At 48.9% G+C, this 24,431-nt stretch overlaps 2 protein-coding genes across 2 annotated transcripts in view; one reads left to right on the top strand and one right to left on the bottom strand.

The window, feature by feature from the left end:
- Positions 1-351: 351 nt before the first annotated feature.
- Positions 352-6,242, bottom strand: foxo4 (forkhead box O4). Its single transcript, XM_027135676.2, has 3 exons — positions 5,554-6,242; positions 3,845-5,320; positions 352-3,690 (listed from the first exon to the last, which is right to left on the bottom strand). Exons 1-2 carry the CDS (start codon positions 5,983-5,985, stop codon positions 3,866-3,868), a joined length of 1,887 nt encoding a protein of 628 aa, XP_026991477.1. The 5' UTR covers positions 5,986-6,242; the 3' UTR covers positions 352-3,690; positions 3,845-3,865.
- An 11,755-nt stretch (positions 6,243-17,997) lies between these two features.
- Positions 17,998-24,431, top strand: part of si:ch211-126c2.4 — a 19,585-nt gene continuing 13,151 nt past the window's right edge. The window contains exon 1 of the mRNA XM_027135099.2: positions 17,998-18,148. The gene's annotated coding sequence lies outside the window, so the exon portion shown is untranslated. The remainder of the gene's footprint in view (positions 18,149-24,431) is intronic.

Raw genomic sequence — 24,431 nt, forward strand, 5'->3', positions numbered from 1 at the left:
ATGCTACCCTTCCATTACATCCAAGCTTGACCGTCACTGAGAGTTTGAAAAGAATATGAAGTCCTGCGATTATGTGTTAATGAGTGTTTAATGACCCATGTTTGACTATTACAAATGTGAAAAGCACTTTTATTTATTATAAAGAAATAGGAAGCATTCTGATCATTTCCTCATTCACTTTTAGTTCATTTGTTTAATTTATGGTTCAGTAAATGAACGTACGAAAAGACTTCTAATGTCGCTGAAACTGAAATGACATCCACATCATTACTTTTGTTCCAGACTTGTAAAAAATAGTTGCTTCAATAAATAAATCTGGGATTTACACCATCAGAAACACAAGAGGGCGGCTGAGTTAAACTGATTAAATTTATTTCAGATATTTTAGACTGTTTCACAGTCACTTCTGGCTAACTTAATGATAAAGTAAGAAGAGCAAGGGAAAGAAAAACATACATTAATCAATACAAAGCAATGAGTGAAATACATATATAGTTAACTGGCTAAGCACTCACCAAACATTTACACCCCCTTTCCCCCAAAACAACAAAATCTATCCACAAACTAATAAAATAGTGTTTTATCAACTGGGATATTAGTAGACATTTTCAGAACAGGGGGGGAAACACATTAAACACGAGAAAGCATGAGACTGTCGTGTGAGCTGAGATCAAGATGTTTAAAATCCTGCCGAAAGTTTCTCACTCTAAAGGGGAATTTTTGTCGTTTACATTCTATACTTTCAATAGTAATCGCCTTCGTTTTGACCGAAGGCTCCGTTTCATCTGCTTTTCATGCACTTTTTCTGGCATCTTTTTATTTAACTTGGAGATTTTAGGCAAATAATCACAATGGGTTCACACTGGGTTCAGTGTAGAAAAGTTTCCACTTCAGCAGATTCCACTATAGCCTTCTTCTCTAAACCTCACCTGCTGGTTCATTCTCAAATCCTTTGAGATTTTATACACATAAACCAAACCCCATCAAACGTGTGGAACTTTAAAGGAACAACAACAACAAAAAAAGTCTGAAAAGAAGAGAGCAACAATGTAAACGGTTTGTTAAAATACAGATTAAGATGAACATAGTAACACTGTTTCCTTTTTTCCTCCAAGAAAAAAAAAAAACAGATTTCAAGAAATGTATGTGTGTGAAGACTCCTTCCGTAGCTAATCACTCATTTCTAGTAAATTACTGAGGATCTAATCTACTGAGGAACAAGTGATAAAAGTGAATTTATGTTTGTAGGTTTCTGCATCTATAAAATGTGCTGAAGATGTGCTGCATAAAATAAAGGCTCTAAGTATGGCTGACTTTGTCATGTCTAGCACCAACTGACAGGAGGAAACAACCATCCTCTGCAAGAACAGAACGCTTTAACAGTTAATTCATATTTTTAATATACTTATATTATTACCGTTAAAAGATTAATGAATAATATCCAGCTCGAAAACCAAAGTTTAATCTACATAAACAAAGGAAAATAAAAACAAAGTAAAAACTACATTTCTACATCAACAGCTCAAAAGGAAAAAAGAAAAGAAAGAATATGGAGATACATGGTTTGTTCTAGATAAACATGCTAGTGTTTGTTGGCAGTTTATAACTTTTACATTTTTTTGTTTGTTTTTTACCGAAATTCGGTTAATGCATATGTTACACAACCCCTCGTTTTCAAGTGGAGCATCAAGCTCTAACTTCTGTAATGTTAGAACATTTCCATTGATGGCGGAGAGGCTTTTGTAAAATCAGCAATGATTATCTTTCCGCTTCCATCTGGAAGTTTTTAATCAATATTACTTATTTACTTAATATAACTACTGTTTTTTTAAACCCTGAGAGTTACTTTGCATCAATATCATCATGTTCGTCTTTCTCTTTTTAGCTTTTTATTTTTTTGATGAAATATGAATTGCCTGGTGAAATGATCGAACTGAAATGATCACTTCATCCTATTTTATTTATACATTTATTTTTTACTCCAAATACAGTAGTGATCTAATCTGCGAGGCGTTATACTGTTAACTGCACCCATGCAATCTGTTTACTCCACAATAAAGTTAACACGGTATAAAAGCTGCAATACTTTCCTCTGAAGCCATCCCACTTTAAAATGTTCTTCTTAGTGTTCCTTTGGTTATGTATAAAATCTACATGCATCTTATCTTTTACAAAAATAAAAGATTACATAGAAAATGACCGTTAAAAATAGTTTCTGCATTTTAAGAGGGTTTTTCTTAAGAGTATTTTCTGATTAGTATAAATGATGTTTTTTGGGGGGAATATAGCCCCCAATTTAAAAATTTGACATTAAAATTAGTCAGTATACTAAAATTGTTTTCCGTTTCATTTTAACAAATCTATACAAAAGATTGTTAGTACTACATAAGAAATAGCCGATCTCTGAGAAAAGTGTGTTTTGCCCTTTTCTTTGCGCAGATGTACACAATTCTATACAATAAGGGCACATTTTATATAGCATCTGTTGAAGAACCAATCAGTTTCATCCTTTGAATTAAATTATTCCACGTTACTTTTGATTGTTTCTCCTCTGCTGAATTTAAGCACTTGTAAGTACTTAAATCATCACACACACACGTACCACACACGCATGCACACAAACCCTTCAAATATTGTATCCTGTAAATGGGCACATTAATAACACAATGCCATTCAATTTGACAGTTGGCAAAGTGGTAAAAACCATAGAACCTGGAGAATTACAGTTCTATGATAAAATCAAAATGCCCTATGTAAAATCACATTTCTTCATACTGTTAACAATTTAAGAACGAATCATCAATAGAAATTCTCACTCAAATGATCAGTCCCCACTCTTTAGGACACAAGGAGAAGGGGGCACCTTCCTGAGTAGAGTCATAAATGCTGAAGTAAAAGCATTAAATCATAATGACAAGAATCATTATCAACCACCTAAAAATATTTTGCCTCCAATGTAAAATATGATCATACTTTGTACCACAGAGTATATTACTCCTGTATAAGTGTCCAAATGTTCATGTTCTGGGCTCACTGGAACTGTCCCCATTCAAACTCGGATGGATGCTGTAAATGTTCATATGGTGGCAGGTTTGTGCTCCCACCAACAGAAGGTTCCATCCAAGTGATCAATAAAGCACTGATTTTGAAATTGCATGATGTGTTGTTTTTTTTTTAAGTTGTTGACTGTTGAAGAAATTTTCTCAAGTATCTCAAGGAAAGTTTGATTCTGCTGGCCAAATCAGTTCTGTCTTCAAACCTAGGGAAAGTACCATTTCAGCCATGTACTACTTTGGTGTTAGTCATAGGCATTTCTGTAATCAGCTTGATTAGTACTTTAGTACTTGTGCTTCACCGTTAATTTCTTTTCTCCTTTTTCCTAGTCGATATCACTGAAAAAAAACAACAACTACTTCTTCTGGGTATTCATCTTCCAGGTCTGGTGTCTAATAGCTGACTTCCCTGTGTATATTGGCACTTGTGTATGGTTTGTTTTTGTGAGCCAAAAAAGTTGCCAAAAATGTCTTAAAAATTTGGCCAAAGTTTCTATATCATGTCGAAGCAGTTTGTGGATTTGAGGTACAATGGCAAATGTGGAGGCAAAAAAAAAAAAAAAAAAAAAATGAAGGTGACATTTTAATTAATGCACCATGTAAGATTCCATTATTTGGTTAGGGATGAAAGGCTGACCTGCAATTAAAAAATAAACAGAAGAATGATTAAACATGCTATTCAAATTCTTTAGAACATTAAAGGAAAAAATGGCACAAAAAAAATAAACGTGACCATATTGTATCACGGACTAATAGTCTCAAAGAAAAAGAGATACTGTGATGTGCTTTACCTGCTGCTGTCCATAGCAGAGTTAGCTGGGAACCCAGTTTTGAGATGAGCTCTGTGTGGTGCCTGTCCCAGGGTAATTTTGCCCACCTGATACAATGGGGTCAAAGTTGAAGTCACTCATATCTCCATCCATAAGGTCACTGTTAATGATGTAATCAACATCACAGTCCAGGTTCTCTGTAAACATTTCAATGTCTAAATCTGTGGGCAGACGATCCTGAGAGGGCAAAAAGCAAGCTGGAGTCCCATATTGGCTTATGCCCTGAATACCTCCATTCCCAGATGCAGAAGGAACAGCTCCATGTTGAAGTAGCCCTCCACTTGGCATTTGATGCTGGCTTTTCATGGCTGCTAGCTGTGGGTGTTCCTGGCCCATGCCGGACAGCATCATGCCAAAGCTCATTTCAGAGTGCTGCTGGGGCTGTAGCTGGGATTGAGACTGAAGGCTCATTTGCGGCACTGGTCTAGGTTCCATTGACTTGCCCAACATCATTTGACCAGCCTTGGTTTGATTCCCAGACATGGGATCCCCAAGGCCCAAATGATTAGCACCTCCCTGGCTGGGCATCAGAGGGTCCACTTGCGTCATCAAGATATCAGCTGGTGGGGGTGAGTCAGAGGTGAGGAGTGCCTCAAGACTGGATGGTACATGGGTGCTAAAACTTCGAGATCCCGGACCAGGCAGAGGGTTAAAGAGGGAGTTTCCAAAGTTTGATAGGCTTGTGTTGGACTCCCCGGCCGGCTGAACAGAGTTCTGTGACCCTGGTTGGGATGGTCCTTGAGATCCCTTCACTGGCTGCATCTTACAATATGAAGCAAAATTAGACCCACGAGGCAGAAGGGTAGAAGCAGAAGGCAGAGGAGTAGGTGGGGCTTGCGGTGCTGTGCTAGGGCTTGCACCGCCTTGCTGAGATGTAATTAAGGTAAGCCCATCAATTAGGTCCAGTTCCTCCATTAGGGTCTCAGTAAGGGTAGGTGGAAGGCTGCTAGTGGGATACCCGCTCAGAAGACCATCTTCAGGCAAGTCATCTTCATCTTCTTTCACTGGGGGAATTGGAGAGTGCCTGCCACTCAAAGTGCTGGCATTTGAACTGGTGCGTGGTCTGAAGCTTGTCCACATATCTTGGTCATCCAAGCTACCCCGTGATGATGGGCTGCTACTGTTCATTCCCCACTTTCCAAACTGTCCTGAAGGACCAGGACTGTCTGCAGTCACTGCCCCGGACACACCCTCACCCTGTATGGCACTACCAGGACCACCAACACCACCTGCTGCCGCCTGCTTCTTGGTCTGCTTTGCCCGCATGCGACTTTTTAGCAATTTAGTGCTATTGTCCATGGAGGTAGCACGGCGCCGAGGGGCTTTCCCAGTCTTACCCCCTTCAGGATTAAGCATCCACCAGGAGCTCTTTCCAGTAGATTCATTGTGTACTCTCAAAAACTTGTTGTGAAGGGACAAATTGTGACGAATTGAGTTCTAAATGAAAGCAAAACACACAAACTATTATGTTGCCCTGACACAGTATAGCTAGCAATGTCTAGCTAGCAATCAGAGCGTTAATACAACTATAGTAAAGCTTTCAATAATGCGTACATGTGCAAGATTAACAATAAAACATGGCATACTTTTAGTATAAAATAAGAACAACAAAAACAACAATAATAATTATACTGTAGTGTAAAAATGTTTAAGTGTGAATTTAACATTACCTTCCATCCAGCAGAACTGTTGCTGTCACCTTTATCCTTAAAATACGGCACGGTTTTGACCATCCAGTCATAGATTTGTGCCAGAGTTAGACGCTTCTCCGGCGAGTTCTCAATCGCTTGGCTTATCAGATCAGCATAGGACTGATTTCCCCAGGCATTGCGCCGGGACGAACCCTTACGAGGTGTGGCTCCACCCACTCCGGGTAGCGCGCCTCCATCCGAGGCGGCGGATTTTTCGGGCTCGGGTAAGATTGGCTGAGGCTCCTGTTTATCTTCCTCAGCAGGTGGGGTTCCCGCGGCGGACCCGGTGCCGTCTGGCCCCTCCACTTTGACAGCTGAGATGTCGGGCCGTGGCAGTGGCCATGTGCAAGACCTAGGTCTACTCTGGGGCTCAAAATCTGGGTCAATCGGGGGTGCCTTGTCCGTCTCCATTGTGCAGAGCAATTACTCCAATTTCAGGAGAGAGTCTGACAGTTTAAGATCTGACAATAACAACTATGTACCTGCTATTTGTGTTCCCTACAACACAATTTTAGATTTCACTTGATAATACCGTTTGATCATTAAAGATTATACGGATGCTATACATATAGATTTGTATGGATAATTAATTAAAAAAAATTCAGAGGATTTTGTTTGTCTCTTTTTGAGCAGAGACACAATAATCCGTGCGCACCTATATATATATATATATATATATATATATATATATATATATATATATATATATATATATGTATATGTATGTATATGTGTGTATATTGACAGCCCCGTTTAATCCTCAGATTGGAGATTAAAGGGGCCAAATAATCTCCTTAATAGTTACTATCATAAACCTTCTGACTGTCACAGAGGGTCTCTTTGTTTACATAAAGAACAAAGGAAATTCACATGACAAACAGTACTGAATACATTAAAACGAGGTGACTGTCAGGGATGAGGTTTAAATAAAATTTAAAAAAAAAACACAAATACGGCTAAAACATGTCTAGAGTTTAAAGGCTGAGGTTAATGACAAGAAATAGGTTCAAAAGAGTGATGAAGAGGGGAAAGGAAACAGGTCAGTAAACTTGTATTAGTTTATCAACTGAACTGATCACTTTTCACTGTTTTATCAACTGTGATCAGTTCATATCAAGTCATTACTATAACAATAATGTTATGTTTAACAAATCTTGCAATAATCTGTGGTGGTTTATATTACACTATGACCATACTGACATGCTGTTGTAATCGGCAATAGTTGTGTGCGCAACATCATGCCCGTCAAAATCAACCAATCATCTGTCATTTCACGGCACTCAGAATCATTTAAGTCCGAATCCTAGTTCAAGTATCAACGTGCACGATGAGATCAGTATGAGGTTATTTGTACTATACTGATCCTTCCACCCAGATCCTCACCGACAGCTGTACACACAGCAATCGTCGTGTTCTGTAGGTCAAACCTTTTCCACAATATTAGTTAACTTAACAAAAGTTAGTCCTGGTTATTTATATCTGTTGAGGGAATAAAAAGAAAACAGTCCGTGTTATTGTCGTTCAAGTGTGTCCGCTCCGACACGCTGTGTGTAGGCGCGTGTCACCATCTGCCATGTTCCTCCACACACACTCTCACGCACGCACGCGCGCGCGCACACACACACACACGATGCTTGCGCGGCAACTACGCCGAATGCGTCCGTACACAGTTCGCTAATTCCAAAGCGAAATTTACGTACTTCTTGTGATTCTAAAGTGCAATAATTCTCATCACAAACTCGTCGGTCCGGGCAAAACTCGATAGCAGAGTTTAAACGTGAGAAGAAACTCGGTAGCCACCTAGACGGCTAACTCCTCCGGTTAGTCAAAAATCCCTCTTTAAAAGTGGAAGAAAGCGGATTTTCTTATAGAAGCTGTTTTTCCGCTGTAGATAAGGTTCGATCCTTTCCGTCGTGTGTCCGATTCAGATGTCCAAAGTCATTCATCGTACGGATCTTGTTTTGTTTTGTTTTGACTCGAGGCGAAGACTCCCTTCTGACGTCTGTTTACCACTGCCAGCCGACGTCTTCTACGCATGCGCGAACGAGGTATCTGGGAAATGAAGTTGAATGTCGTTACGCCGCGGTGTATCGCGAAAAGGGATGGCAGAAATCCAGATAAGGCTGGAGTTGCTCTAAATCTTTCTTACGCAATAGTTTTCCAGAAGTGTCGTGGTGCTAAAACAGTCCGGTCTTATTCATGTTCTTAACACTTTATATTAGGATTTCTGATAGATGAGATGTGTACGTTTGGTGGGGATATCTTTTATTTACTTGGTTACAACATTCGAGTAAACAAACACAAATAAGTTACTAAACATTTACAATAAAATAGAGCGTAAAGCGTTGGATAAAATAATTACTGTATTTTTAAATAATAGAAATAATATTGCCAATCATCACATCATCACACTTCACCCAATGGGGTTATAAGGAATAGATTAATAAAGCTAGTAACCTATAATCTAAAGTCTATTCATATATATATATATATATATATATATATATATATATATATATATATATATATATATATATATATATATATAAACATATTAAACTAAAAGAAAATATTTTAACCATATGCCAAATTAAAGAAGTATCAGTTGTATAACACCATATTATTAATATATAGGCCTATTCGTTAAAAATGGCGTTTTCAATCGCAAAAAGCGTGTCACAACACGTTTTTGGTGTAGACAAAAGACGTGAGATAAAAGTGGTGCGGGTGTTTGTAGATGACCGGATTATTAAACCCGCTTGTGTTTGTTGGCGTCGTGTGTGTTTAAAACTACATTGACCAGGAGGAGGTGCGCGATGCTGTGCTGTGCTGTGTTGATGGTGGGTGGTACAGACGACACGTTGCATAATGCTACATGGAAATACAGTGTCGTCTACGTTAAACTTTATCGCTACATTTGCCGATTTTAAGATCCCCTTAGCGTATTTGTTTGTTTGTTTGTTTGTTTGTTTTCAAAGAGGTTTAGAACGCGATACGGCTTGAAAGCAAGTTCGCACGAATTATACTATCAGTGCACTTGCATCCAATCTCCGATCACATTTTTCCCAGTGTCCAATCACCGATCACATTTAAACCCAGTGTCCAATCACAGATCACATTTTCCCCAGTGTCCAATCACTGATCACATATTTTCCCAATGTCCAATCACCGATCACATTTTTCCCAATGTCCAATCACCCATCACATTTTTCCCAGTGTCCAATCACCGATCAAATTTTTCCCAATGTCCAAACACCAATCACATTTTTCCCAGCGTCCAATCACCGATCACATTTCCCCCAGTGTCCAATTACTGATCAAATTTTTCCGAGTGTCCAAACACTGATCACCGCTGTTTCACAACAACTTAAATGTTCCTTAAACGCAGAGATGGTATTAAGAGCCAGTCTGTGTTCTCAATAGAAACGATATTACTTTGTAAACGATTAAAAGTTTAGTTTTTGGTGCCATGAGCAGAGAGGTTACTTTCTTAAAGAATACATTTTACTCATTTTATTATTTTCTGTTCTGATAAAACTATATTCTATTTCTGTTATATGATGATATATTAAGACATCATTGCTAATACAAATCTTTTTTTATATACAAGTTCTTTTATTATATGAAATAAAATCGTCCAAGCGATTTTTTTTAGCCTGCTTTAGCTACTTGTTTCTAGTTATTAGGTACTTTCTGTTGTATATTCATACAAATCTACTGCTGGCTCTTTTATATTCAAACTAATTTGGGATAACACACAATAAAAAAATGCATTTATTTGTTCATCTTCATGCCTTGGACCCTTTTGTCAAGTCATGTTAATGTGTATTGTCTTCCTGTCTTTATACACTCTATGGAAACAAAGTTCTATGCATCTCTCCTCCCCTTTGGACCTGGAGCCTGTCCCAGATCATTACAGGGTAACATGCAGATGCACATTCACAGTCAAAAGAAACCATAGAACCAAGATGGAACCTTCACAGACAGTAAACCAAGTTCATGATCAAACAGGCCTTCCCAGTCACTGGATCTGAATCCATATCAGAGAGAGAAGAGTCACATTATAAAAGTGCAGGAATTATGTGATGTAGCCATGTCAATATTGAGCACAATCTCAAACAATACATTATTTATTACTATATTATTTTATATTTCCCAGTTTGAACCAGGAATTAGGGACAACACGTGCTAGGTGGAAACTCGTGTTTACTCGGAACAGGAAATGACGCAAAATAAGCTTATCAAGCAAATTAAAAAATAAAATAAAACCGATATTTACAGACATTTCACATGGAGAAAAATGTTAGTAAAATCAGAAAAAAGTGTACCCGTTATTATATTTATTCGTATATATTTAATACGATTAAAAAAAATTATATCAGTATATTCTCTTGCACTTGCTTCCGTTATAACGGTAATATTTTCCGGGGCGTGTTTTCTATGATCACGGCTTTCTTTTCGGATCCAATCAGAATCTGAGGTGCAACTTTTAAATCTGTTCCGAGTTAACAGTCTTCTGTGTAGCAATGAAGCTACTACATTATTCTCTTAAGTAATAAGGTAAGTCTTTCTGTCTGGTTAGTTGTACAGTGTTGTGCTTTAATTAACTTTGCTGAAAGATGTTACAGGACATTTTTGTAAATAGAAACTATTCGTTAGTAGAACTAGCAGGCCAGTAAGCAGCCAAGTCCTGGTTTATTTATTACTCTGTTTGGTTGTTAGCTAGTTTTCTGTTGAGTGTGTGCCTGTGTGTGTGTGTGTGTGTGTGCGCGCGCCTGCCTCTGTGTGTGTGTGTGCGCCTGCCTCTGTGTGTGTGTGTGCGCCTGCCTCTGTGTGTGTGTGTGCGCCTGCCTCTGTGTGTGTGTGCGCCTGCCTCTGTGTGTGTGTGCGCCTGCCTCTGTGTGTGTGTGCGCCTGCCTCTGTGTGTGTGTGTGTGTGTGTGTGTGTGTGTGTGTGTGTGTGTGTGCGCGCCTGCCTCTGTGTGTGTGTGTGTGTGTGTGTGTGTGTGTGTGCGCGCCTGCCTCTGTGTGTGTGTGTGTGTGTGTGTGTGCGCGCCTGCCTCTGTGTGTGTGTGTGCGCCTGCCTCTGTGTGTGTGTGCGCCTGCCTCTGTGTGTGTGTGTGCGCCTGCCTCTGTGTGTGTGTGTGCGCCTGCCTCTGTGTGTGTGTGTGCGCCTGCCTCTGTGTGTGTGTGTGCGCCTGCCTCTGTGTGTGTGTGTGCGCCTGCCTCTGTGTGTGTGTGCGCCTGCCTCTGTGTGTGTGTGCGCCTGCCTCTGTGTGTGTGTGCGCGTGTGTGTGTGCGCCTGCCTCTGTGTGTGTGTGCGCGTGTGTGTGTGCGCCTGCCTCTGTGTGTGTGTGTGCGCCTGCCTCTGTGTGTGTGTGTGCGCCTGCCTCTGTGTGTGTGTGTGGGCGCCTGCCTCTGTGTGTGTGTGTGCGCCTGCCTCTGTGTGTGTGTGTGCGCCTGCCTCTGTGTGTGTGTGCGCCTGCCTGTGTGTGTGTGTGTGTGCGCCTGCCTCTGTGTGTGTGTGTGTGCGCCTGCCTCTGTGTGTGTGTGTGTGCGCCTGCCTCTGTGTGTGTGTGTGTGCGCCTGCCTCTGTGTGTGTGTGTGTGCGCCTGCCTCTGTGTGTGTGTGTGCGCCTGCCTCTGTGTGTGTGTGTGTGCGCCTGCCTCTGTGTGTGTGTGTGTGTGTGTGCGCGTGTGTGTGCGCGTGTGTGCGCCTGCCTCTGTGCGTGTGTGCGCGCCTGCCTCTGTGCGTGTGTGCGCGCCTGCCTCTGTGCGTGTGTGTGCGCCTGCCTCTGTGCGTGTGTGCGCGCCTGCCTCGGTGTGTGTGCGTGTGCGCGCCTGCCTCGGTGTGTGTGCGTGTGCGCGCCTGCCTCGGTGTGTGTGCGTGTGCGCGCCTGCCTCGGTGTGTGTGCGTGTGCGCGCCTGCCTCGGTGTGTGTGCGTGTGCGCGCCTGCCTCGGTGTGTGTGCGTGTGCGCGCCTGCCTCTGTGTGTGTGGGCGCCTGCCTCTGTGTGTGTGGGCGCCTGCCTCTGTGTGTGTGGGCGCCTGCCTCTGTGTGTGTGTGCACCTGTGTGTGTGTGTGTGTGCACCTGTGTGTGTGTGTGTGTGTGTGTGTGTGTGTGTGTGTGTGTGTGTGGGCGCCTGCCTCTGTGTGTGTGTGGGCGCCTGCCTCTGTGTGTGTGGGCGCCTGCCTCTGTGTGTGTGTGTGTGTGTGTGGGCGCCTGCCTCTGTGTGTGTGTGTGGGCGCCTGCCTCTGTGTGTGTGTGTGTGGGCGCCTGCCTCTGTGTGAGTGTGCGCGCCTGCCTCTGTGTGCGTGCGCGTGTGTGTGTGTGTGGGCGCCTGCCTCTGTGTGTGTGTGTGGGCGCCTGCCTCTGTGTGTGTGTGTGGGCGCCTGCCTCTGTGTGTGTGTGTGGGCGCCTGCCTCTGTGTGTGTGTGTGGGCGCCTGCCTCTGTGTGTGTGTGGGCGGGCGCCTGCCTCTGTGTGTGTGTGTGTGGGCGCCTGCCTCTGTGTGTGTGTGTGTGGGCGCCTGCCTCTGTGTGTGTGTGTGTGGGCGCCTGCCTCTGTGTGTGTGTGTGTGGGCGCCTGCCTCTGTGTGTGTGTGGGCGGGTGCCTGCCTCTGTGTGTGTGTGGGCGCCTGCCTCTGTGTGTGTGTGTGTGTGGGCGCCTGCCTCTGTGTGTGTGTGTGTGTGGGCGCCTGCCTCTGTGTGTGTGTGTGTGGGCGCCTGCCTCTGTGTGTGTGTGTGTGTGGGCGCCTGCCTCTGTGTGTGTGTGTGTGTGTGTGGGCGCCTGCCTCTGTGTGTGTGTGTGTGTGTGTGTGTGTGTGTGTGGGCGCCTGCCTCTGTGTGTGGTGTGTGTGTGTGGGGCGCCTGCCTCTGATGTGTGTGTGTGTGTGGGGCAGCCTGCTCTCTAGTGTGTTGTGTGTGGTTGATGGGCGCATAGCAATCTGTGTGTGTGTGTGTGTGGGCGCCTGCCTCTGTGTGTGTTGTGTGTGTGTGAGGCGCCTGCCTCTGTGTGTGTGTGTGTGTGGGCGCCTGCCTCTGTGTGTGTGTGGTGTGTGTGGCGCCTGCCTCTGTGTGTGGTGTGTGTGTGTGGGCGCCTGCTCTGTGGTGTGTTGTGTGTGGGGCCGCCTGCCTGTGTGTGTTGTGTGGGGGGGGCGCCTTGCCTGGGTGTGTGTGTGTGGGCGCCTGCCTGTGTGGTGTGTGTGTGGGCGCCTGCCTGTGTGTGTGTGTGTGGGGCGCCTGCCTGTGTGTGTGTGTGGGGCGCCTGCCTCTGTGGTGTGTGTGTGGGCGCCTGCCTCTGTGTGTGTGTGTGGGCGCCTGCCTCTGTGTGTGTGGTGGGCCGCCTATGCCTCTGTGTGTGTGTGTAGGGCCTTGCCTCTGGTGTGTGTGGTGGGCGCCTGCCCTCTGGTGTGTGTCGTTGGGCGCCTGCCTCTGTGTGTGGTGTGTGGGCGCCTGCCCTCTGTGTGTGTGTGGTGGGCGCCTGCCTCTGTGTGTGTGTGTGGGAGCCTGCTCTGTGTGTGTGTGTGTGGGGCCGCCGGCCTCTGTGGTGTGTGTGTTGGGCGGCCTGCCTCTGTGTGTGTGGTGTGTTGGCGCCTGCCCTCCTTGTGTGTGTGTGTGTGTGTGGGGCGCCTGCCTCTGTGGTGTGTGTGTGTGTGATGTGTGGGCGCCTGCCTCCTGTGGTGTGTGATGTGATGTGTTGTGGGCGCCTGACCTCTGTGTGTGTGTGTGTGTGGGTGGGCGCCTGCCTCTGTGTGTGTGTGTGTGTGTGGGCGCCTGCCTCTGTGTGTGTGTGTGTGTGTGGGCGCCTGCCTGTGTGTGTGTGTGTGGGCGCCTGCCTGTGTGTGTGTGTGTGGGCGCCTGCCTGTGTGTGTGTGTGTGGGCGCCTGCCTCTGTGTGTGTGTGTGGGCGCCTGCCTCTGTGTGTGTGTGTGTGTGTGGGCGCCTGCCTCTGTGTGTGTGTGTGTGTGTGGGCGCCTGCCTCTGTGTGTGTGTGTGTGTGGGCGCCTGCCTCTGTGTGTGTGTGTGTGTGCGCCTGCCTCTGTGTGTGTGTGTGTGTGCGCCTGCCTCTGTGTGTGTGTGTGTGTGTGTGTGGGCGCCTGCCTCTGTGTGTGTGTGTGTGTGTGGGCGCCTGCCTCTGTGTGTGTGTGTGTGTGTGTGTGTGGGCGCCTGCCTCTGTGTGTGTGTGTGTGTGTGTGGGCGCCTGCCTCTGTGTGTGTGTGTGTGTGTGGGCGCCTGCCTCTGTGTGTGTGTGTGTGTGTGTGGGCGCCTGCCTCTGTGTGTGTGTGTGTGTGTGTGGGCGCCTGCCTCTGTGTGTGTGTGTGTGTGTGGGCGCCTGCCTCTGTGTGTGTGTGTGTGTGTGGGCGCCTGCCTCTGTGTGTGTGTGTGTGTGTGTGTGTGGGCGCCTGCCTCTGTGTGTGTGTGTGTGTGTGTGGGCGCCTGCCTCTGTGTGTGTGTGTGTGTGTGGGCGCCTGCCTCTGTGTGTGTGTGTGTGTGTGTGTGGGCGCCTGCCTCTGTGTGTGTGTGTGTGTGTGTGGGCGCCTGCGTGTGTGTGTGTGTGTGTGTGGGCGCCTGCCTCTGTGTGTGTGTGTGTGTGGGCGCCTGCCTCTGTGTGTGTGTGTGTGTGTGGGCGCCTGCCTCTGTGTGTGTGTGTGTGTGTGGGCGCCTGCCTCTGTGTGTGTGTGTGTGTGTGTGGGCGCCTGCCTCTGTGTGTGTGTGTGTGTGTGTGTGTGGGCGCCTGCCTCTGTGTGTGTGTGTGTGTGGGCGCCCTGCCTCTGCTGTGTGTGTGTGTGTGTGGGCGCCTGCCTCTGTGTGTGTGTGTGGTGTGTGTGGGCGCCTGCCTCTGTGTGGTGTGTGTGTGTGGGCGCCTGCCTCTGGTGTGTGGTGTGTGTGGGCCCTGCCTCTGTGTGTGTGTGTGTGTGGGCAGCCTGCTCTGTGTGTGTGTGTGTGTGTGTGTGGGCGGCCTGCCTCTGTGTGTGTGTGTGTGCTGCCTGCCTCTGGGTTTATGGGCGCCTCTGCCTCGTGGTGTGTGTTTGTGTGTGTGGGCGCCTGCCTCTGTTGTGTGGGGAGCCTTCCTCTTGTGTTTGTGGGCGCCGCCTCTGTTGTGTGTGTGTGTGTGTGGGCGCCTGCCTCGTGTGTGGATGGTGTGTGTGTGGGCGCCTTGCCTCTGTGTGTTGTGTGTGATGGTGTGGGCGCCTGCCCTCTGTGTGTGTGTGTGTGTGTGGCGCCTGCCTCTGACCTCTGTGTGGTGTGTGTGTGGGCGCCCTGCCTCTGTGTGTGTGTGTTGTGTGTTGTGGGCGCCTGCCCTCTGTGTGTGTGTGGGCGCCTGCCTCTGGTGTGTGTGGGCGCCTGCCTCTGTGGTGTGGTTGGTGTTGTGTGGGCGCCTGCCTCCTGTGTGTGTGTGTGTGTTGTGTGTGGGCGCCTGCCTCTTGTGTGTGTGTGTGTGTGTGTGGGCGCCCTGCCTCTGTGTGTGTGTGTGTTGGTGGTGGGCGCCTGCCTCTGTGTGTGGTGTGTGCGTGTGTGCGCGCCTGCCTCTGTGTGTGTGTGTGTGTGTGTGTGCGCCACACGCTGTGTGTAGGCGCGTGTCACCATCTGCCATGTCCTCCACACACACTCTCACGCACGCACGCGCGCGCGCACACACACACACACGATGCTTGCGCGGCAACGACGCCGAAGTCGTCCGTACACAGTCGCTAATTCCAAAGCGAAATTTACGTACTTCTTGTGATTCTAAAGTGCAATAATTCTCATCACAAACTCGTCGGTCCGGGCAAAACTCGATAGCAGAGTTTAAACGTGAGAAGAAACTCGGTAGCCACCTAGACGGCTAACTCCTCCGGTTAGTCAAAAATCCCTCTTTAAAAGTGGAGAAAGCGGATTTCTTATAGAAGCTGTTTTTCCGCTGTAGATAGGTTCGATCCTTTCCGTCGTGTGTCCGATTCAGATGTCCAAAGTCATTCATCGTACGGATCTTGTTTTGTTTTGTTTTGACTCGAGGCGAAGACTCCCTTCTGACGTCTGTTTACCACTGCCAGCCGACGTCTTCTACGCATGCGCGAACGAGGTATCTGGGAAATGAAGTTGATGTCGTTACGACCGCGGTTGTATCGCGAAAAGGGATGGCAGAAATCCAGATAAGGCTGGAGTTGCTCTAAATCTTTCTTACGCAATAGTTTTCCAGAAGTGTCGTGGTGCTAAAACAGTCCGGTCTTATTCATGTTCTTAACACTTTATATTAGGATTTCTGATAGATGAGATGTGTACGTTTGGTGGGATATCTTTTATTTACTTGGTTACAACATTCGAGTAAACAAACACAAATAAGTTACTAAACATTTACAATAAAATAGAGCGTAAAGCGTTGGATAAAATAATTACTGTATTTTTACATAATAGAAATAATATTGCCAATCATCACATCATCACACTTCACCCAATGGGGTTATAAGGAATAGATTAATAAAGCTAGTAACCTATAATCTAAAGTCTATTCATATATATATATAGATATATATATATATATATATATAGATATATATATATATATATATTATATATATATATATATAAACATATTAAACTAAAAGAAAATATTTTAACCATATGCCAAATTAAAGAAGTATCAGTTGTATAACACCATATTATTAATATATAGGCCTATTCGTTAAAAATGGCGTTTTCAAATCGCAAAAGCGTGTCACAACCGTTTTTGGTGTAGACAAAGACGTGAGATAAAAGTGGTGCGGGTGTTTGTAGATGACCGGATTATTAAACCCGCTTGTGTTTGTTGGCGGTCGTGTGTGTTTAAAACTACATTGACCAGGAGGAGGTGCGCGATGCTGTGCTGTGCTGTGTTGATGGTGGGTGGTACAGACGACACGTTGCATAATGCTACATGGAAATACAGTGTCGTCTACGTTAAACTTTATCGCTACATTGCCGATTTTAAGATCCCCTTAGCGTATTTGTTTGTTTGTTTGTTTGTTTGTTTTCAAAGAGGTTTAGAACGCGATACGGCTGAAGCAAGTTCGCACGAATTATACTATCAGTGCACTTGCATCCAATCTCCGATCACATTTTTCCCAGTGTCCAATCACCGATCACATTTAAACCCAGTGTCCAATCACAGATCACATTTTCCCCAGTGTCCAATCACTGATCACATATTTCCCAATGTCCAATCACCGATCACATTTTTCCCAATGTCCAATCACCCATCACATTTTTCCCAGTGTCCAATCACCGATCAAATTTTTCCCAATGTCCAAACACCAATCACATTTTTCCCAGCGTCCAATCACCGATCACATTTCCCCCAGTGTCCAATTACTGATCAAATTTTTCCGAGTGTCCAAACACTGATCACCGCTGTTTCACAACAACTTAAATGTTCCTTAAACGCAGAGATGGTATTAAGAGCCAGTCTGTGTTCTCAATAGAAACGATATTACTTTGTAAACGATTAAAAGTTTAGTTTTTGGTGCCATGAGCAGAGAGGTTACTTTCTTAAAGAATACATTTTACTCATTTTATTATTTTCTGTTCTGATAAAACTATATTCTATTTCTGTTATATGATGATATATTAAGACATCATTGCTAATACAAATCTTTTTTTATATACAAGTTCTTTTATTATATGAAATAAAATCGTCCAAGCGATTTTTTTTAGCCTGCTTTAGCTACTTGTTTCTAGTTATTAGGTACTTTCTGTTGTATATTCATACAAATCTACTGCTGGCTCTTTTATATTCAAACTAATTTGGGATAACACACAATAAAAAAATGCATTTATTTGTTCATCTTCATGCCTTGGACCCTTTTGTCAAGTCATGTTAATGTGTATTGTCTTCCTGTCTTTATACACTCTATGGAAACAAAGTTCTATGCATCTCTCCTCCCCTTTGGACCTGGAGCCTGTCCCAGATCATTACAGGGTAACATGCAGATGCACATTCACAGTCAAAAGAAACCATAGAACCAAGATGGAACCTTCACAGACAGTAAACCAAGTTCATGATCAAACAGGCCTTCCCAGTCACTGGATCTGAATCCATATCAGAGAGAGAAGAGTCACATTATAAAAGTGCAGGAATTATGTGATGTAGCCATGTCAATATTGAGCACAATCTCAAACAATACATTATTTATTACTATATTATTTATATTTCCCAGTTTGAACCAGGAATTAGGGACAAACACGTGCTAGGTGGAAACTCGTGTTTACTCGGAACAGGAAATGACGCAAAATAAGCTTATCAAGCAAATTAAAAAATAAAATAAAACCGATATTTACAGACATTTCACATGGAGAAAAATGTTAGTAAAATCAGAAAAAAGTGTACCCGTTATTATATTTATTCGTATATATTTAATACGATTAAAAAAAATTATATCAGTATATTCTCTTGCACTTGCTTCCGTTATAACGGTAATATTTTCCGGGGCGTGTTTTCTATGATCACGGCTTTCTTTTCGGATCCAATCAGAATCTGAGGTGCAACTTTTAAATCTGTTCCGAGTCAACAGTCTTCTGTGTAGCAATGAAGCTACTACATTATTCTCTTAAGTAATAAGGTAAGTCTTTCTGTCTGGTTAGTTGTACAGTGTTGTGCTTTAATTAACTTTGCTGAAAGATGTTACAGGACATTTTTGTAAATAGAAACTATTCGTTAGTAGAACTAGCAGGCCAGTAAGCAGCCAAGTCCTGGTTTATTTATTACTCTGTTTGGTTGTTAGCTAGTTTTCTGTTGAGTGTGTGCCTGTGTGTGTGTGTGTGTGTGTGCGCGCGCCTGCCTCTGTGTGTGTGTGTGCGCCTGCCTCTGTGTGTGTGTGGGCGCCTGCCTCTGTGTGTGTGTGTGGGCGCCTGCCTCTGTGTGTGTGGGCGCCTGCCTCTGTGTGTGTGGGCGCCTGCCTCTGTGTGTGTGTGGGCGCCTGCCTCTGTGTGTGTGTGTGTGTGTGGGCGCCTGCCTCTGTGTGTGTGTGTGTGTGTGTGGGCGCCAGCCTCTGTGTGTGTGTGTGTGTGGGCGCCTGCCTGTGTGTGTGTGTGTGTGGGCGCCTGCCTCTGTGTGTGTGTGTGTGTGTGGGCGCCTGCCTCTGTGTGTGTGTGTGTGTGTGGGCGCCTGCCTCTGTGTGTGTGTGTGTGTGTGTGGGCGCCTGCCTCTGTGTGTGTGTGTGTGTGTGGGCGCCTGCCTCTGTGTGTGTGTGTGTGTGTGTGGGCGCCTGCCTCTGTGTGTGTGTGTGTGTGTGTGGGCGCCTGCCTCTGTGTGTGTGTGTGTGTGTGTGTGGGCGCCTGCCTCTGTGTGTGTGTGTGTGTGTGTGTGGGCGCCTGCCTCTGTGTGTGTGTGTGTGTGTGTGTGTGGGCGCCTGCCTCTGTGTGTGTGTGTGTGTGTGTGGGCGCCTGCCTCTGTGTGTGTGTGTGTGTGTGTGGGCGCCTGCCTCTGTGTGTGTGTGTGTGTGTGTGGGCGCCTGCCTCTGTGTGTGTGTGTGTGTGTGTGGGCGCCTGCCTCTGTGTGTGTGGGCGCCTGCCTCTGTGTGTGTGTGGGCGCCTGCCTCTGTGTGTGTGTGGGCGCCTGCCTCTGTGTGTGTGTGTGTGTGGGCGCCTGCCTCTGTGTGTGTGTGTGTGGGCGCCTGCCTCTGTGTGTGTGTGTGGGCGCCTGCCTCTGTGTGTGTGTGTGTGGGCGCCTGCCTCTGTGTGTGTGTGTGTGGGCGCCTGCCTCTGTGTGTGTGTGTGTGTGTGGGCGCCTGCCTCTGTGTGTGTGTGTGTGTGTGTGTGGGCGCCTGCCTCTGTGTGTGTGTGTGTGTGGGCGCCTGCCTCTGTGTGTGTGTGTGTGTGGGCGCCTGCCTCTGTGTGTGTGTGTGTGTGTGGGCGCCTGCCTCTGTGTGTGTGTGTGTGTGTGGGCGCCTGCCTCTGTGTGTGTGTGTGTGGGCGCCTGCCTCTGTGTGTGTGTGTGTGTGTGGGCGCCTGCCTCTGTGTGTGTGTGTGTGTGGGCGCCTGCCTCTGTGTGTGTGTGTGTGTGGGCGCCTGCCTCTGTGTGTGTGTGTGTGTGGGCGCCTGCCTCTGTGTGTGTGTGTGTGTGTGGGCGCCTGCCTCTGTGTGTGTGTGTGTGTGTGTGTGGGCGCCTGCCTCTGTGTGTGTGTGTGTGTGTGTGTGGGCGCCTGCCTCTGTGTGTGTGTGTGTGTGTGGGCGCCTGCCTCTGTGTGTGTGTGTGTGTGTGGGCGCCTGCCTCTGTGTGTGTGTGTGTGTGTGGGCGCCTGCCTCTGTGTGTGTGTGTGTGGGCGCCTGCCTCTGTGTGTGTGTGTGTGTGGGCGCCTGCCTCTGTGTGTGTGTGTGTGTGGGCGCCTGCCTCTGTGTGTGTGTGTGTGGGCGCCTGCCTCTGTGTGTGTGTGTGTGTGTGGGCGCCTGCCTCTGTGTGTGTGTGTGTGTGGGCGCCTGCCTCTGTGTGTGTGTGTGTGTGTGGGCGCCTGCCTCTGTGTGTGTGTGTGTGTGTGGGCGCCTGCCTCTGTGTGTGTGTGTGTGTGTGGGCGCCTGCCTCTGTGTGTGTGTGGCGGGCGCCTGCCTCTGTGTGTTGTGTGGTGTGGGCGCCTGCCTCTGGTGGTGTGTGTGTGTGGCCGCCTGCCTCTGTGTGGTGTGTGTGGGCGCGCCTGCCTCTGTGTGTGTGTGTGTGGGCGCCTGCCTCTGGTTGTGTGTGGTGGGGCGCTGCCTCTGTGGTGTGTGTGTGGGCGCCTGCCTGTGTTGTGTGTGTTGTGTGTGGGCGCCTGCCTCTGTGTGTGGTGTGTGTGGCGCCTGCCTCTGTGTGTGTGTGTGTGTGGGCGCCTGCCTCTGTGTGTGTGTGTGTGTGTGTCTGTGTGTGTGTGTGTGTGTGGGCGCCTGCCTCTGTGTGTGTGTGTGTGTGTGGCGCCTGCCTCTGTGTGTGTGTGTGTTGTGTGGGCGCCTGCCTCTGTGTGTGTGTGTGTGTGTGGGGCGCCTGCCTCTGTGTGTGTGTGTGTGTGTGTGGGCGCCTGCTCTGTGTGTGTGGTGTGTGTGGTGTGGGCGCCTGCCTCTGTTGTGTGTGTGTGTGTGTGGGCGCCATGCCTCTGTGTGTGTGTGTGTGGTGTGTGTGGGCGCCTGCCTCTGTGTGTGTGTGTGTGTGTGGGCGCCTGCCTCTGTGTTGTGTGTGTGTGTGGGCGCCTGCCTCTGTGTGTGTGTTGTGTGTGTGGGCGCCTGCCTCTGTGTGTGTGTGTGTGGTGTGGGCGCCTGCTCTGTGTGTGTGTTGTGTGGCGCCTGCCTCTGTGTGGTGTGTGATGGTGTGTGTGGTGTGGCGCCTGCCTCTGTGTGTGTGTGTGGCGCCTGCCTTGTGTGTGTGTGGGCGCCTGCCCTCTGTGTGTGTGTGTGGCGCCTGCCTCTGTGTGTGTGTGTGGGAGCCTGCCTCTGTGTGTGTGTTTGTGGGGCGCCTGCCTCTGTGTGTGTGTGTGTGTGTGGCGCCTGCCTCTGTGGTGTGTGGGTGTGTGGGCGCCTGCCTCTGTGTGTGTGTGTGTGTGGGCGCCTGCCTCTGTGTGTGTGTGTGTGTGTGTGGGCGCCTGCCTCTGTGTGTGTGTGTGTGTGTGGGCGCCTGCCTCTGTGTGTGTGTGTGTGTGTGTGGGCGCCTGCCTCTGTGTGTGTGTGTGTGTGTGTGGGCGCCTGCCTCTGTGTGTGTGTGTGTGTGTGGGCGCCTGCCTCTGTGTGTGTGTGTGTGTGTGGGCGCCTGCCTCTGTGTGTGTGTGTGTGTGTGTGGGCGCCTGCCTCTGTGTGTGTGTGTGTGTGTGGGCGCCTGCCTCTGTGTGTGTGTGTGTGTGTGGGCGCCTGCCTCTGTGTGTGTGTGTGTGTGTGTGGGCGCCTGCCTCTGTGTGTGTGTGTGTGTGTGTGGGCGCCTGCCTCTGTGTGTGTGTGTGTGTGGGCGCCTGCCTCTGTGTGTGTGTGTGTGTGTGGGCGCCTGCCTCTGTGTGTGTGTGTGTGTGTGGGCGCCTGCCTCTGTGTGTGTGTGTGTGTGTGTGTGTGGGCGCCTGCCTCTGTGTGTGTGTGTGTGGGCGCCTGCCTCTGTGTGTGTGTGTGTGTGTGTGGGCGCCTGCCTCTGTGTGTGTGTGTGTGTGTGTGTGTGTGTGTGTGTGTGTGTGTGTGTGGGCGCCTGCCTCTGTGTGTGTGTGTGTGTGTGTGTGGGCGCCTGCCTCTGTGTGTGTGGGCGCCTGCCTCTGTGTGTGTCTGTGTGTGTGGGGCGCCTGCCTCTGTGTGTGTGTGTGTGTGTGTGGGCGCCTGCCTCTGTGTGTGTGTGTGTGGGCGCCTGTCTCTGTGTGTGTGTGTGGGTGGGCGCCTGCGTCTGTGTGTGTGGGCGCCTGCCTCTGTGTGTGTGTGTGTGGGCGCCTGCCTCTGTGTGTGTGTGTGTGTGTGTGGGCGCCTGCCTCTGTGTGTGTGTGTGTGTGTGTGGGCGCCTGCCTCTGTGTGTTTGTGTGTGTGGTGGGCGCCTGCCTCTGTGTGGTGTGTGTGCTGTGTGTGGGCGCCTGCCTCTGTGTGTGTGTGTGTGTGTGGGCGCCTGCCTCTGTGTGTGTGTGTGTGTGTGTGGGCGCCTGCCTCTGTGTGTGTGTGTGTGTGTGGGCGCCTGCCTCTGTGTGTGTGTGGGCGCCTGCCTCTGTGTGTGTGTGTGTGTGTGTGTGGGCGCCTGCCTCTGTGTGTGTGTGTGTGTGTGTGGGCGCCTGACTCTGTGTGTGTGTGTCTGTGTGGGCGCTGCTCTGTGTGTGTGTGTGTGTGTGGGGCCTGCCTGTGTGTGTGTGTGTGGTGCCTGCTGTGTGTGTGTGTGTGGGCGCCTGCCTCTGTGTGTGTGTGTGTGTGTGTGTGTGTGTGTGTGTGGGCGACTGACTGTGTGTGTGTGTGAGTGTGTGTGGGCGCCTGCCTGTGTGTGTGTGTGTGTGTGTGGGCGCGTCTGTGTGTGTGTGTGTGTGTGGGCGTGCGTCTGTGTGTGTGTGTGTGTGTGTGGGCGCCTGCCTCTGTGTGTGTGGGCGCCTGCCTCTGTGTGTGTGTGTGTGTGTGTGTGGGCGCCTGCCTCTGTGTGTGTGTGTGTGTGTGTGTGTGGGCGCCTGACTCTGTGTGTGTGTGTGTGTGTGTGTGTGTGTGTGTGTGTGTGTGTGTGTGACTGACTCTGTGTGTGTGTGTGTGTGTGTGGGCGCCTGCCTGTGTGTGTGTGTGTGTGTGTGTGGGCGCCTGCCTCTGTGTGTGTGTGTGTGTGTGTGGGCGCCTGCCTCTGTGTGTGTGTGTGTGTGTGGGCGCCTGCCTCTGTGTGTGTGTGTGTGTGTGTGAGCGAGACTCTGTGTGTGTGTGTGTGTGTGTGTGTTCTTGTCTTTGTGTGTGTGTGTGTGTGTGTGGGCGTCTGTGTGTGTGTGTGTGTGTGTGGGCGCGTGCGTGTGTGTGTGTGTGTGGGCGCCTGCCTCTGTGTGTGTGTGTGTGTGGGCGCCTGCCTCTGTGTGTGTGTGTGTGTGTGTGGGCGCCTGCCTCTGTGTGTGTGTGTGTGTGTGTGTGGGCGCCTGCCTCTGTGTGTGTGTGTGTGTGGGCGCCTGCCTCTGTGTGTGTGTGTGTGTGTGGGCGCTGCCTCTGTGTGTGTGTGTGTGTGTGGGCGCGGGCCTGTGTGTGTGTGTGTGTGTGTGGGGGCGTGTGTCTGTGTGTGTGTGTGTGTGTGTGGGCGCCTGCCTCTGTGTGTGTGTGTGGTGTGTGTGGGCGCCTGCCTCTGTGTGTGTGTGTGTGTGTGTGGGCGCTGCCTCTGTGTGTGTGTGTGTGTGTGGGCGCCTGCCTCTGTGTGTGTTTGTGTGTGTGGGCGGCTGAGTCTTTGTGTGTGTGTGTGTGTGGGGGCGCCTGACTCTGTGGGTGTGTGTGTGTGTGTGTGGGCGCCTGCCTGTGTGTGTGTGTGTGTGTGTGGGCGCCTGCCTCTGTGTGTGTGTGTGTGGTGTGTGGGCGCTGCCTGTGTGTGTGTGTGTGTGTGTGTGGGCGCCTGCCTGTGTGTGTGTGTGTGTGTGTGTGGGCGCCTGCCTGTGTGTGTGTGTGTGTGTGTGGGCGCTGCCTGTGTGTGTGTGTGTGTGTGTGGGCGCCTGCCTCTGTGTGTGTGTGTGTGTGTGGGAGACTGCGTGTGTGTGTGCGTGAGTGAGGGCGCCTGCCTCTGTGTGTGTGTGTGTGTGTGTGTGGGCGACTGCCTCTGTGTGTGTGTGTGTGTGTGTGGGCGCCCGCCTCTGTGTGTGTGTGTGTGTGTGTGGGCGCCTGCCTCTGTGTGTGTGTGTGTGTGTGTGTGTGTGTGTGTGTGTGTGTGTGTGTGTGTGGGCGCCTGCCTCTGTGTGTGTGTGTGTGTGTGGGCGCCTGCCTCTGTGTGTGTGTGTGTGTGTGGGCGCCTGCCTCTGTGTGTGTGTGTGGGCGCCTGCCGGTGTGTGTGTGTGTGTGTGTTAGGACGCCTTGCCCTCTGTGTGGTGTGTGTTTGTGTGTGGGCGCCTGCTATGCTGTGTGTGTGTGTGTGTGTGTGGGCGCCTGCCTCTGTGTGTGTGTGTGTGTGTGGTTGGCGCCTGCCTCTGAGTGTGTGTGTGTGTGTGTGGGCGCCTGCCTCTGGTGTGTGTGTGTGTGTGTCGTGGGCGCTGCCTCGTGTGTGTGTGTGTGTGTGTGTTGTGCGGACGCCCATGCACTCTGTGGTGTGTGTGTGTGTGGGCGCCTGCCTCTGTGTGTGTGTGTGTGTGTGTGTGGGCGCCTGCCTCTGTGTGTGTGTGTGTGTGTGTGTGGGACGGCCTCTGTGTGTGTGTGTGTTTGTGGGCGCCTGCCTCTGTGTGTGCTGTGTGTGGCGACTGCCTCTGTGTGGTGTGTGTGTGTGTGTGTGGGCGC

This window comes from Tachysurus fulvidraco, chromosome 17 (genome assembly GCF_022655615.1).
Source record: "Tachysurus fulvidraco isolate hzauxx_2018 chromosome 17, HZAU_PFXX_2.0, whole genome shotgun sequence".
NCBI classification, from domain to species: Eukaryota; Metazoa; Chordata; class Actinopteri; order Siluriformes; family Bagridae; genus Tachysurus; species Tachysurus fulvidraco.